Source organism: Bacillus rossius, chromosome 1 (genome assembly GCF_032445375.1).
Source record: "Bacillus rossius redtenbacheri isolate Brsri chromosome 1, Brsri_v3, whole genome shotgun sequence".
Taxonomy (NCBI): Eukaryota; Metazoa; Arthropoda; class Insecta; order Phasmatodea; family Bacillidae; genus Bacillus; species Bacillus rossius.
Genome location: NC_086330.1, coordinates 353,261,342 through 353,274,624, shown reverse-complemented (window position 1 = coordinate 353,274,624; position 13,283 = coordinate 353,261,342). Strand labels below are relative to the sequence as shown.

General features: G+C 40.0%; 1 protein-coding gene across 4 annotated transcripts in view; it reads right to left on the bottom strand.

Annotated features, from left to right (window-relative positions):
* The window catches only part of LOC134528244 (PTB domain-containing engulfment adapter protein 1), a 141,749-nt gene that overhangs the window by 30,609 nt on the left and 97,857 nt on the right, over window positions 1-13,283 (bottom strand). For all 4 annotated transcript variants that reach the window (XM_063361688.1, XM_063361687.1, XM_063361685.1 and 1 more), the window contains exons 2-3: window positions 10,410-10,498; window positions 10,229-10,293 (exon numbers count right to left, since the gene is read on the bottom strand). In XM_063361688.1, coding sequence (XP_063217758.1) covers window positions 10,229-10,293; window positions 10,410-10,479 — 135 coding nt within the window. In that variant the 5' untranslated portion in view covers window positions 10,480-10,498. The remainder of the gene's footprint in view (window positions 1-10,228; window positions 10,294-10,409; window positions 10,499-13,283) is intronic.

Sequence of the window (13,283 nt, the reverse complement as noted above, 5' to 3'; positions counted from 1 at the left end):
TTACAATGGCTTAGGTAAAGTGGTTGAGGATGACCGCGAAGAAGAAAAAAAGGGGGGGGGGGGGGGGAAGGTCCCAAAGTTTCTATTCCCTGCACCAGATTGTAGTTTTCTGTATCATCTTTAGTTACCGCCGCACAATAAATAAATCTGTGAATCATTCAAAGCTTTCCATAAGGTATCTGTAATGCATGATGTGATAAATGAAAAATAATCACATAAAATTTAAAAATTATATTCAAAATAAAAAAAATATGTCAAAACATTGTTTCATAACATATTATTTAGATTTAATACATTTGCGGACCTTTTATAATAGAAACGGGTACAACACTTCTCTTACAGATATACTTAAAAATCGCCTACGCAGTTGTGAAAGTAAAAAATGCATATAAATAGATATACAATTTTGTTGACTATACGTTTTTAATAAATTCCATAACTAGTGAAAAAAACTTTGTGTACAATATTCAAACCATACACTTTACATAACAATAACACAATCTATAGTTGTGCAAATTATCTGTGTTAAAGAATGTTTGTAAAAAAAAATCCTACTAATATTATAAACGCGAAAGTTTGTAAGTATGGATGGATGTTTGTTACTCTTTCACGTAAAAACTACTGAATGGATTTGAATGAAATTTGGCCTACAGATAGCTTATAACCTGGATTAACACATAGACCCCATATTAATATGAAATTCCATCCCTAAGGAAGTGAAAAAGTGATAATTTCATTTTATAACAGAAAAAATCATAGGTCATAGACATACAAATAGTGAGTGAGTGTCATTTCTCTATGTCTGACACACAATCATACACATAGTAAGGTCTGGCAAATTAATATTTTTCTCCTTGGTGAGACCAGGCCGCTTAGTGGAGTTCGCAGCGGCTAGCAAAATAAAGGCGCTAATAACAGTTTTGTTCTTAACTTCGTCAATAGATAGAGTTGCCTTGAATTTAAAACGCACCATCGTTTGATGCGTTTGTCATGTCTTTAATTTTCGTTTGTTTGTGCCGTATGCGTTCCTATGCCATTCATCCGATTGCGATGAAATTTTGGTGATTAGTTATGCGCATGCCCATGAAGGTTACTGAGACGGTATAACTATTTTTCAATAGTTGGAGCACGAATCGTGTCAAAATATGTGTTTATTTATTTTTATATAGCGACACTTCGTCTGTTTTTGTTGTATAAGTGCGCATGCATGACACAATTTATTTAAATATAAAAGAGAGACAGAGATAGAGTGATTGATATATATATATATATATATATATATATATATATATATAGTGAGATAGAGACGGAGAGATAAGTTGAGATAGAGCGAGGTATAGATAATGAAATGGGTTAGATAAAGAGATATACCTATAGATGTATAGAGCTATATAGAGACTTTTATATATATATATATATAAGATATAGAGATAGTGGAAAGTATATATGTAGCTATAAAGAGATAAATAGAGATAAATAGATACATAGATGTATATAGATGTAGATAGAGATAAATATATATAGAGAGATGGATAGATGATTTGTATATGTGGAACTACTTCAAACATATTACAAAACAAAACTGAATGAAGCATTGCAATGCAGGCCGAGCATTAGCTAGATAATGGAATCATTTCAATATTAGTAATCTCTTATTTTTAGCTTTTTTTATATATTGCTTTATAAAGTCTAAATTACATACAGACCAGGTAAATAAGTATAAACTGGCCGAACAACGTCTGTCGGGATCTGAAAGTGATTTAAATTAATTTTCACATTTGACATTCAAATCAAGAAGACAATTACTAACTACGCCCTGTGTTCAGCCCGGGCAAGGCCGGGTATTGCAGCTAGTATATCATTAACGTTTATTAAAGTACCAGACACTTTTGCATTAAACCAAATAATAAATAATAGTTTAAAAAAACTAGAAAACACGCTTTTATAGAAAATTGAACTAAAAAATAGAAAATAAATTTTAATAAAACTGAATTTAAAATAGTGTAAAAAATGTTTTTTATTTTAAAAAAAATAAAGCGTGGGGTGCATGGTGTCAATAGTTATAATTATTTTATTGAAAGATATGAGTAGAAGGATTATCATTTTGATAATATATTAAAAAGCACCCCACGCTTTTTTTTTAAAATAAAATACTTTATTACAATATTTTTAATTCAATTTTATTAAAATTTCTTTTCTATTTTTTTAGTTCAATTTTCTATAAAAGCGCGTTTTTTAGTTTTTTTAAACTATTATTTATTTTCTACTTTTTAGTTTGGTTTATTTATAATTTAAAGTGATACTTCTTTATCGACGTATGAAAGAAATTTTATAACAATGTAAAAAAACTTGATAGTTATTACATCAATTACTATTAAAGTAGTTTTTGAATAGATATTGGCTGCAGTTAAAATAAAATCGATAAATATTGTTTTATCTCAGGAGTGTCTCTAGATGTGGCTCAATTTTTTATTTATTACATGACTTTACTATTAAAGTGATGAGTAGATATTGGCTGCTTCTAAAATATATATCCAATATATCGTGTTGAAGAACTACAGTACTAAATAATTTCAATATACTGCTATGAAAATCAATATATTCGGGAAGTCATTGATGTTTATTCTAAGTCAGCATATCTGATGGGTGACATCCTTTGTTTTCAAATGTCTCACAAAACATTTTCTCCCATTTGTTCCGGTCCGATTCCACTGTAAGTTTCATTTGCATGCAGTTTTACCAAACTACACTGGAGTATTCTAAGAAATGTTTTAAAATTTCTATTTTCTTTTTGTCTTCTTAGATTAGCAAACATTTACATTCTTTTTTGAAATCTTTAATCCACTGGTAAGCATTTGAGTTTCTGCCCGTGAATTTCTCAATCATGAAATCGTATGCAAATTTTCCCTAAATTTTGAGTTTCAGATATAGATTTTTTTTCTTCAAGAAATTTTTCTAACAGTTTTTCCAATTTTTTATTTGATCCACTAGGTATAGATTTAACACTTTTTGTTTTTTCCTCAATTTCGTCGAGGTAAAAATCCTTAAACTGTATGTTTTGCTCTTTATCCAAATATATTTTTTATATATCATCTGTCAAACTTATCCATACTTTCCGTGTTTGATGTCTTTTATTTAATGATTTGCTGACTTTGGCATAGTTTGGAATATTTTTAACTGTTTGGTGTAGATTTGCAGGTTGGTGTTCGAGTGTAATTTCAAAAATCTGCCATCAGGTGTAGCTATTGAGGTTATGCATATGGTGTTTGATTTCCCATCTGCTGTTGGTTTCACAGCAAAATTAAACCTCAATTTTTCCATGTTTCGTGAAATATTTGCAGAAAATGTTGTTTTATAATGATGTTTCACTCTTGGTTAATTGGTCAAATGAAACAAATACATAATTGTGTTTCTCTATTTAACGAAAGAAACAACATTTAAAGCCCTTATTTCAGGGAATTTTGTTTTCATATTTTTACAAATATAGATAATATTCTCTTCAAGAAAGTATATTGTTCACAATAATCATAACCCACTCTCACTTTTCATTTAATTAAATGTCACAATATTTAGTAGGCTTTGTTTATATCGCACCAAAGACAAACTGAAAGAAAATAGTTCGCACATGAGCGAAATGCGAACTCTTTTCTTTCAGTTTGTCTTTGGCGCGATATAAACAAAGCCTACTAAATATTGTGAAATTTTATAAATTGACAAAAATCTTATTTTGCAAATTTAATAATGGAATAATCTTATCAAATTAGTGTATTGTCATCGTTCTTCGATAAATCTACAAAGTTTGAATGAAATCTGGCCGTTTAAAGTGGGTCAAAATCGCACCCAAAGGAGTCGGTTACAAACATACAAACATAAAGGTGAAGCTAATATAAAGCATGTAAAAATAAATCAATTATACTTATTTTGTAAACTTGTATTATTACCCTTTATTTTATTTGTTGAGAGAAAAACATGAAACAGTAAATTATAAAACCATTACAGAATGGCAATTTTAATTGTTAAAGATATTAACATTATCAAACAACACTTTAAAATAAATATCGCGCGCTTTCACGGTTTTTGCTTTGCCTTTGGGTTCTAGCCGCGTCACATTGGAAGTTATTTCGACTTTGCGGAGTGCATTGCAGCCTCTATCTTTAGGGAAGCAGCAGCAGTCGTTTCTTACCTACTGTCAGTAACAGTAAGTAGTAGGTTACTGACGAACAGTAGGTAGTAGGTTACTGAGAGTAACAGTAGGTAAGAAGCGACTTCTGCTGCTGCCCTGAAGATGGAGGCTGCAACGCACTCCGAAACGTCGGAAAGAACTTCCATTGTGACGCGGCTAGAACCCAGAAGACAAGAACATTTATTAAAATGTTTCTAGTTGATTTGATAACTTAAAGTATTTTAGTAAATTCTTGATTATTACCATAATGTTCCTGATTTGTTATGAAGTCGCTTGAAATCTCGATTATCAATGACTCCGACATCTTATCATGTTTATCATTGGCCAAACATTATTAAATTTGCAAGAGGAATTACCTCACAGAATGTGCCCGCCAATTTCAAACTTACCATACATAGTTTATCAAATACAGACACACATACAGACTTATTAGTACCACTGGCCTGCGCCTCTTTTTCCTGTATGCTGATAAAAACAATCTGGCTTTGCTAGACTTCCGAGCCATTGATAGCTACACTTCCTTCTTCTGGCGAGTTGCGAACCTCAGTTTTGGGACAGCTCCACAGGAAGTGGTAACCCCCACCCCCTGCACTCTTCCCTATTGTTGTTGTCAGGCTCGGGCAGAGTCCTGCGCCCAGCAGGGGTCAGCTTAGCAGCTCCACAGGGGGGAGGGCTCTCGCTGTCTACACCTCTTCTTCCCTTCTCTGCCTCCCACCCAGTTTCCCGCGCGACGATCATCTTTTTGGCCCAGCAATGTGTGCATTACTTTAGAAATACATAATTTTCATCAAATATCTCAATTACGACAGTGAAAACACAGAAAGAAATTTATTTTATAAGGTTAACACTATGTTTCCAATGAAAAATATTTATGAAATATTCAATTAGAACTTCTGAAAATCACACTGAAAACAGCTCAGAAACAGTACTTTCAATGCGGGATAAAACTTATTTAATCACAAAAATTTAAAAAAATTATTCAATAGAAACCTTCCTTATACCTTTCTATATTTTTCAAAAATTTTTATTTCTTTTCAGTATTAAAATTACGCCATTGAGACTTGGAACCGCGAGACCCTGCAGCACACAATTTTAGCAGCTGTGATGAATCCTCTTAAACTGGCGACGCAGGCCGCGGCGGCAAGGCCGGCGATGTAGGCCATGACGGAGGCGCCGAGGTATGCCGATAGCGTAGCTCGCGGTCCTGCCGCGGTCGAACCAAGGGCACAACACGTCTTCCCCGGCCAGGTGGGGCGTGGTGGCTAGCCGCAAAGGAACAACTGGCTGTACTGCAAGCGCACTGGCTCCTCCAGTCAGGTAAGTAAAACATGTGCAAGCAAAAACTTCACAGGTTGATAGAAGAAAAAAAGAAAGGAACGCCATCATTTGCCTCGAGTTACGACTGTGCTAGCCGGACAGTCTCTCTTGCGAGAAAGAGAAATAAAAAGAGTATAAAATGAAAGGTACAAAGAGAGAGTTTTAAAAAAGCGACGCATTTTAAAAGCGACACAGAGAAAATGGGGACTGAGAAAAAGGGACAGTGAAATGGACAGAAAAAAATGGACAGGGAATACAGACAGAAAAAGGGACAGGGAAAAGAGACAAAAAAAGTTATAGAAAAAAATGAGAAAGACACGGAGGAAAATAATACTGAGAAATGAGAGCAAAGGAAAGGCAGAGAGTAACAATTACGTCCGTCAACTTGGGTAAGTTTTGTGCGTTTGGAACTAGAAGCAATGGTGCTACAAGGGCGACAACGACACATACGTCAGTCTCCTTCACCTCTGCTGCATTTCAAAGTAACGAAAGGCTTGAGCTCATGTTGACACGCCGCGCACAACCACGGAACTTTGGGGCGACAATTAAATTTTATTGCGACGAATTACCAACGAAGTTCCTGCGTTTCTGCAGTGATTATACGTTCTATGAACTTGAAGAAAAAAACTTTCGAAAATACTAGTTTTAGATATTTATTAACTGCGCAAACACACTTTATTTTTCGCGTACATGAGGAAGAAAAGAAACTCTGACATGGGAACGTTTTCTGAATGCCATTCCAATGTTATATGATTTTGTGCATTGGTTAACAGACACAGAGCAATTTCGCTAAGCTGTCTAGGCCTGTATGCATTAAAAGTATAAAACTTTAGAATATTAGAAAAATATTTTTTTCATAAAAATTTTGGCGTTATTAAGTTATCATACAAGTTTCACGTTACGACTGCGTCCACAGTAGATGGGCATTTTAATTCCTGCACACAACCCCCCTTCACATCCGTTGATAGCTAATAAACATGGTTGCTTCATCGCTACCGCCCCCTTGTAGAAAGTTCTAAACTCCACACATTCCAAGCGGGGCCGAAGAGCCGGTGGGCGGACAGTACACTCGAAGTGACCTTCGACACAAGAGAGACACCTGCCCGGCGCGACACAAAAGTCAAGTCAGAAGGAGGTCGCGCCGGGCAGGCTGGTTCGCGCGCCGCTCCCACGGTATCCTCGAACCAGGCACGGCCGGGCACGGGGGGAAACCACCACCCCCCCCCCCCCCCCCTCCAGATCACGGCGGCACTTCACACTATTGTTCACACAAGGTCCCTCCCAGGGAAAAACGACCGGAATCCTCCAACCCCGCCCCAGGGACGTGGCCAGGTACGGACCCCCCCCCCCCCCCCCTTTCCAGGATTTGATAAAGCAGGAAAGAAAAAAAAGGCGAAGACAGGATAAGAAAATTACGAAAACCTCGCAACACAAAGCGACAGAGATAACTTTAGAAGGATTATTGTAGTCCTCGGTGGGCTACAATAATGAATGCTCCTCCCTATTACAGCCAGACATAACTTTTTATCTACAGGGAAGCGGCAGGAATTATTTTTTTTTCAGGTAGTCTATATTTAATACCTGTTCGCAATACATATCTCAGTTTAAAAGAGCTTGTAAAATATAGATTTCAATTATTTTTTTTATTAAAAAAACATAAAAAGCTTGTTTCTGGATGCTGAACGTCAGCAAGGTTTCAGTTCTCTTTCTATGCCAGGAAAAAAATTGAAGCGCACATCGCGTTGAACTGTGCATGTTTACGTAACGTGCAATTCAAGCAGGGGGGAAAACCCCCAAGTCAAGTCGCACGTTCCTAGAAGCGAGAACGAGTGGGAAGCAGCTCAACTCAACACATCACCCGTCAGGTTATCCCCCCTCCCCCTTCACCCATAATAAACAACGACCGGTTCGACCGGCGGCGAGCTGCCATCTCGAGTCTCGACGACCGAAGACTTTGGCATCGGTCGAGACTCGTGGACAAACTACTTCAACGTCAACGGGTTATTTCGCGCACTCGCCACCTGTCTTGACTAGCCCTGTCCAGGGAACACTCCAAAGCACCTAACATTTTTTAGATTCACGTTCGAATAAAACTTCCTCTGCGACGTGTCGGATGGTCGATTCGGGTAAAAGCCGAGAGTGAGAGTGTGAGGGAGTTAAAACAATTTCCGGTAGGGTTTCTTCGGGCAACACCAACTTATTTTCGCCAGATTCCTTCAACCAGTTATCAGGAACAAGTTGACTTCACTTGAAAACGGAAATTGTTTACAATTAAAATCAGACACATCCCTCCGAAGAAAAATTCGCAATTATGAAAGTGAAATTATGATTAGAGGATTTATTTCGCAATAAGACGGTGAATGCGTCGGGGTGCATGCAGTTGTTTGACGCAGCACCCCAGGTCACTCATTTCCCCCCTCCACCACCAGTCCCCCGCAAAGAACAACCGCCTTGCAATGGATTCTCGTTCGCCTCGCGCGAGCTTCGAGCTGACAAGTAGTGTTGTGTTCAGCAAGCTCCGGGGATGGTTGTTTCGGGCCGATGTTCTGTCGCCAAGAGACCAGCGGGAGTAGAGTACCGAAGGCCACGAGCCTCACCCACTCGAGCAACCCGGCGGCGGGTACTCGCGACCGAGGTCCTGTGTTCGACCCTCGGGAAGAGAAGACCCGACAGCGACTAGACTTCTCCTACAGGGCTGAGCATGCAGAGGTACAATAAAATAAATAGTGTGTTAACTGAAGGCCACTACGACTAACTCCACCAGAAGCCGTACAGGCAGGCGACCAGTGCAAAGATCACAAACCCAGCGTCTCCTCTTCCCTCATCTTCTTTTAGACCAATTAAAACCGGTGGTGTCATAACTTCCGTTCAGCTACATTTTAATTAAGAACATTATGGCCCCTTTCACCATATACTGAAATAAGAGAGCCATTAGGAAGGAGGAAGAGGAACCATTCCAGCATTTGCCTGGAGTGATTTAGAGAAACCGCAATATACCCTAACAATGTCAATATGGCTGAATGCAGCCACCTCTGACTGAAATTTTCAGCATTCGAGGCGCTGTAACGAGAGCTATAGGAGTGAGAATACCTCTGACGTTCGATTGCCATATCGCCTTTGCTTGAAAGTAAGTGAACTGAACATACCTACCTTAAGAAACGTTACAAAAACAACAGTTAAAACATTTAACAACCACTTTCCATAGATCTGAAAGTTCCAGACTTTAAAAGTTTTGGAAACCGTTAGTAATTGTCCCGCTAAACAAGCTGACATACATAAATGTAGCAAAATTTAAAAAAAATTATAATTGCAAGGTAAGAAAGTATAAACCAAGAGTTCTTCGTAGTTCCAGATGTGCGTGTCTTCGTAGAAACTAAACACAATTTCGACTTAAGGGTTGTGTGTTCCGTCGTCAATAGCGTGAACAGGAAAGTGGGAAACCGTACGAATGGGTTCGCTGTTGACATACTTTTCTGAAGGTCCTACGATTTATTCGACGAGACCTATTGCATCACACATAGAAATTATACAAAAATAAGCATAAGAATTATGATTCCTATCGTATTATCTATTTTATCATCTATTAAAAGCTTTAACCAAAAAGCAAATTAACAGACAACTAAAAATTAAGCATAGGCATACACGTGCTGGAAAGAAAACACTAAAAAAATCCGGCGTTGCCAAAAACAAGATCTTAATTAGTATTACATTTAAACCAGTCTCGCACACACACACACACACACACACACACACACAAAATAAGCAGTAGGTAAGCCGTGAAGTGATTGCTCCCAAACACACGATCAGTCCGAACTTATCAGTCGGAACTGAACAGTCGGAACTGCCGTGTGTGAGCAAGGACGGTGGACTGAGCAGTCTTAACTTATGGACTGACGAACTGGTGGCTTCTCATCAAATCGAAACTGTGCGCTCGAGAACACCTCCATTCGAACTGCCGCGTGTGGGAACAGCGTCTCGCCAGTGCAAACGATCAGTCCATCAGCTGAGTGGCAGACATCTTAGCTTATACTCTTTGGTTGCTCTGCTACTTCCTTCCCCCTAACTAAAAGTGCAACTACAATTGCAACATTCATTGACTTTCATATTGTACGATGGAACGAGACACGCAACAGCGAACACAAGACTGATCGCGTGTGGGGAAGGCTTCAACTCAGTTGCGGCTGAGCAGTCCGGACTGGAGGCTGCAGAGGCGCCCCCCAAGTGTCAGCACGCGAGGTGACGGGACTCAGGGACGTACCCAGAGGGGGGCAGACGGGGCTTGTGCCCCGGGCGCCGCATGAGGAGGGGGGGGGGGAGGATGAACTGTCAGAGTAAATTTTTCTTTATATATTTACTTGAATATCTTAGTGTTAGAACACAAAATATTGAAGGGTACATGTATATCGTCAAATATTGAAGAAAAAAAAACTGGCGTTTTTCACGTACTACCTAACCAACTTTCAATGCATTCAAATTCAAATGATTAAATATAATTGTGTGTATATACACACACACACACACATATTACCATTATTTAAGTTGAATCACAAATATATTTTAGATAGTGTAGTGTAATTAATACGTGGTAGCGTTATGGGGTGTTGTCGGTGAAGGTTTTGGTTTGGTTGTTTTTAAGAGAGAATAAAAGAGGAGATGGGGGGCGCGCTAAGTTGAATTTCACGCCCCGGGCAGTAAACTAGTCTAGTTACGTCCCTGACGGGGACTCACCTTGACCAGGTAGGCGATGTGACCCCGCTGCAGCGCGTCGGGCGGGTGTATCCAGTTCCTGTTCCCTGAAACACGAGAGCACAGAGTCGGCCCAGTGAGAGGATGGACGCGCGCGGCACCGGGGAGACCCCACCCACCCACCCACCCACCCACCCTGGGAGACTGCGCCCCGCTCACTCACCTATCTTCGCCGCCTGCTTGTTGTTGCTGTTGTTGTGCGCCCACTTGAGCAGCGTCGAGTTCCTCATCATGTCACTGCTCACTCCCCGCCTGCAACAAGCAAACAACACTTCCATCGAGACGGTCCTTCGTCGACGAGGACATCCTGCAACCCTGACAAAACTACACCCGACAGGAATAGTGGTGGAGGGCGGCAGCCATGAAGCACGGTTAAGCTCGGCTTCGGACAATATTTTGAATTCCCCAAGATTTTTTTTTGCTAATTCAAGGAAAAAGCATTTCCAAAACAAGGACTATCGAAGTAATGTAGGTACTACCCAGTTGTGAAAACACAGGAAGTTAACTTTTGTTGATTGGCAATGCTTCCTTGATATTTACAATTGATAGTTAGCCCTTTTAAGTCTATTCGTCTAATGAAGTTGACAATGTATCTCATTGATACATGGAATTTATAAAACCTTGAATGTGTGCATCAAGGTGTACATTCTAGACATCATACTTTATGGCTACTATATAATATCTTATACTACATATTTTAGTTTGAGAATGTTATTAAAATACAAAACAAAAATTTTAATTTATAAAAAAAATGTTAAAATTGTATTTCAGTAATTAAAGTGAGAAAGGATTTACTTGTAAAATGTATCTGGTGTAAAACGAACAAAAATCATGTTTATACAGTTAAACATCCGTCGGAATTATAAAACAATCATGACGTGGAAGTGCAACAATTCAACATGTGTACATGATAGCCATATCACTAGTCTCAACAACGATGCCGGTTACAGACGGTAATACACGACAAAGAGCCCAAGAATACAGAGAGTAAAAAACCGACCAGGGCCCGTTGGAGTAAGGCACCGTCCCCAACAGAGGGAAAAAACGTGAATACAGAGATCGGGTTAGGACGAACCGGGATTCGAAGCAGCGCCCTAACGGACTGAAGTTAAGTCCTCTCACCAGCGCGCCAACCTCGCCTCGTGGCCGGCACGAGCCGAGGACGTCGCGTGGGAAGCGACCACTTCGCGCCGAGGAAAGGTCACTTGGTTCTAACGTCAGGATACTGCGCGCCTAGAGACTCGAGCACTGTTTTAATTCCCGCCAGTCACCAGCATGACGTGTTCGTCTCAAGACCCGTTCAACCAATGACACGGAAACTGAGACAGACTGATCTCACGAAGCGAAGTATCTACAAAGCACGCATGCGGATACGGACCCGTACGTATTAACTTGGCAATGCTCAGCTCTTACGCTTATGTTTACTCCGTGCGACAAATAAAGTCAAGTATTTGGCCACGTTGGTAACTATGCTTGTTTACACTTTAAATACGTGAAAATATTTTTTAAGTACAAGAATATTTAAAATTCTATAATTTTTTGAGACTTATTTATATTAAATATATCAATTTTTTTTTGTAGGTTGTTCTCAACACATGAGTTATAAGAAGAGTTACCTAGAGGTTGAAAGGAAGATATTCGCGGATTCAATGACTTCTAGCAGATACTCCATAGTCGCCTATGAACCCGTAGCATTGGCTGCTGCACGTGGTCAAATACTACAGTATGCCCATAAAAGAATATTCCAGTTATAAATTTTATAGTATTACTGTAAGATTTGTAGTTTTGGTTCAAGGTCACAGGGTAACTCAAAACAGTTTCAGATAGGCGCCTGCGCGAGTACTGCTTTGTTGTTTTCCCGCTTGCAGCTCCACCTACGCAAAATGGCGATTCCTGAGCTTAGTTTGTGTTCTGCTATTTGCTAAGAGTGGATCTGTGTTTTCTACCCTCCCCATTGGAATCTTTTTGTACTAGAGTGGTTAAACGTCGAACTCCCTGACTGTTGGATTGGTTGTAATGATCGAGACGACAGAGCTCTTTTTCGTTGGCTTCCACGTTCACCGGATAACAAATGCGATTTTTTTTCTCTAGGTTACATGAAAATCGTGTATACGTTCCATCGCCACCTAATGATTTGCAAGAGTTAGGCCACAGAACTGAAGACTGTGTTAACGTAAGTGTGGAAATAATTTATTGGATTTTAGTTTGGATGTGTGCCGCATAACAAAAGGTGCACGTACTGTACATTGAAAAAAAATTAGTTTACCTTCAATTTGATGTATTTGTTGTAAATATTCTAAATTAAAATGTTATAATATACCATTGAAACTGGGACCTTCATTTATGGACACCCTGAATTATGGTCGATGGTTTCTCAATGTCTTAAAGAGTCATTCGCATTATTTGTAGACCAATCCCACAGGAGACCAGAATGGTCTCTCACTGTGAGTTTCTGGTGCTGCCAGTTTTTTTTGGCTGAATATTCTTGCCATCTCTTTTCTCAGAGTGCATTATCCAGGTCCCTCAAGAGTGTACTGGATAACTGATCAAAATCGAACATGTAAACAATTGATCAGAGTATAAACTGGCGACCGCTCCGGTTCAACAGCATTGCGTGACACCGGCCTTGGTCCAGCACGAAACTAAACGTGCTGCGAGACATCAAGAGATCGGGGAGTTGGGGGAGCAGCAGCAGCAACCAGGTCGAGCACTCCCCCGTCGTCCCGGATCGGGGCGCGTGGTGGCCCGAGACGTCTTCAACTCGCGGGGCTAATCATCATCCGTCTGGAAGAGTCGACAAACGGGCGCCCACGCCGTGTGTGCGGCGCGCCGTGCCGGGCCTGCCAATGGCCACCGGGGCCCGCAATTGTCGGCCTAATGGGCGGTGCTTGTGTGTTGATGGCATAATGCGGCCGCGGTGACGCATCTGGCCCGGCCTTGGAAGGAGGGGGTGCTCGTTGGCTTCGGCCGGCCGTCTTATTGCCCGCGAGACGGGGGGGCACTTGGTGGATTGGAAATTGCCCCTTCCTTCCCAGGG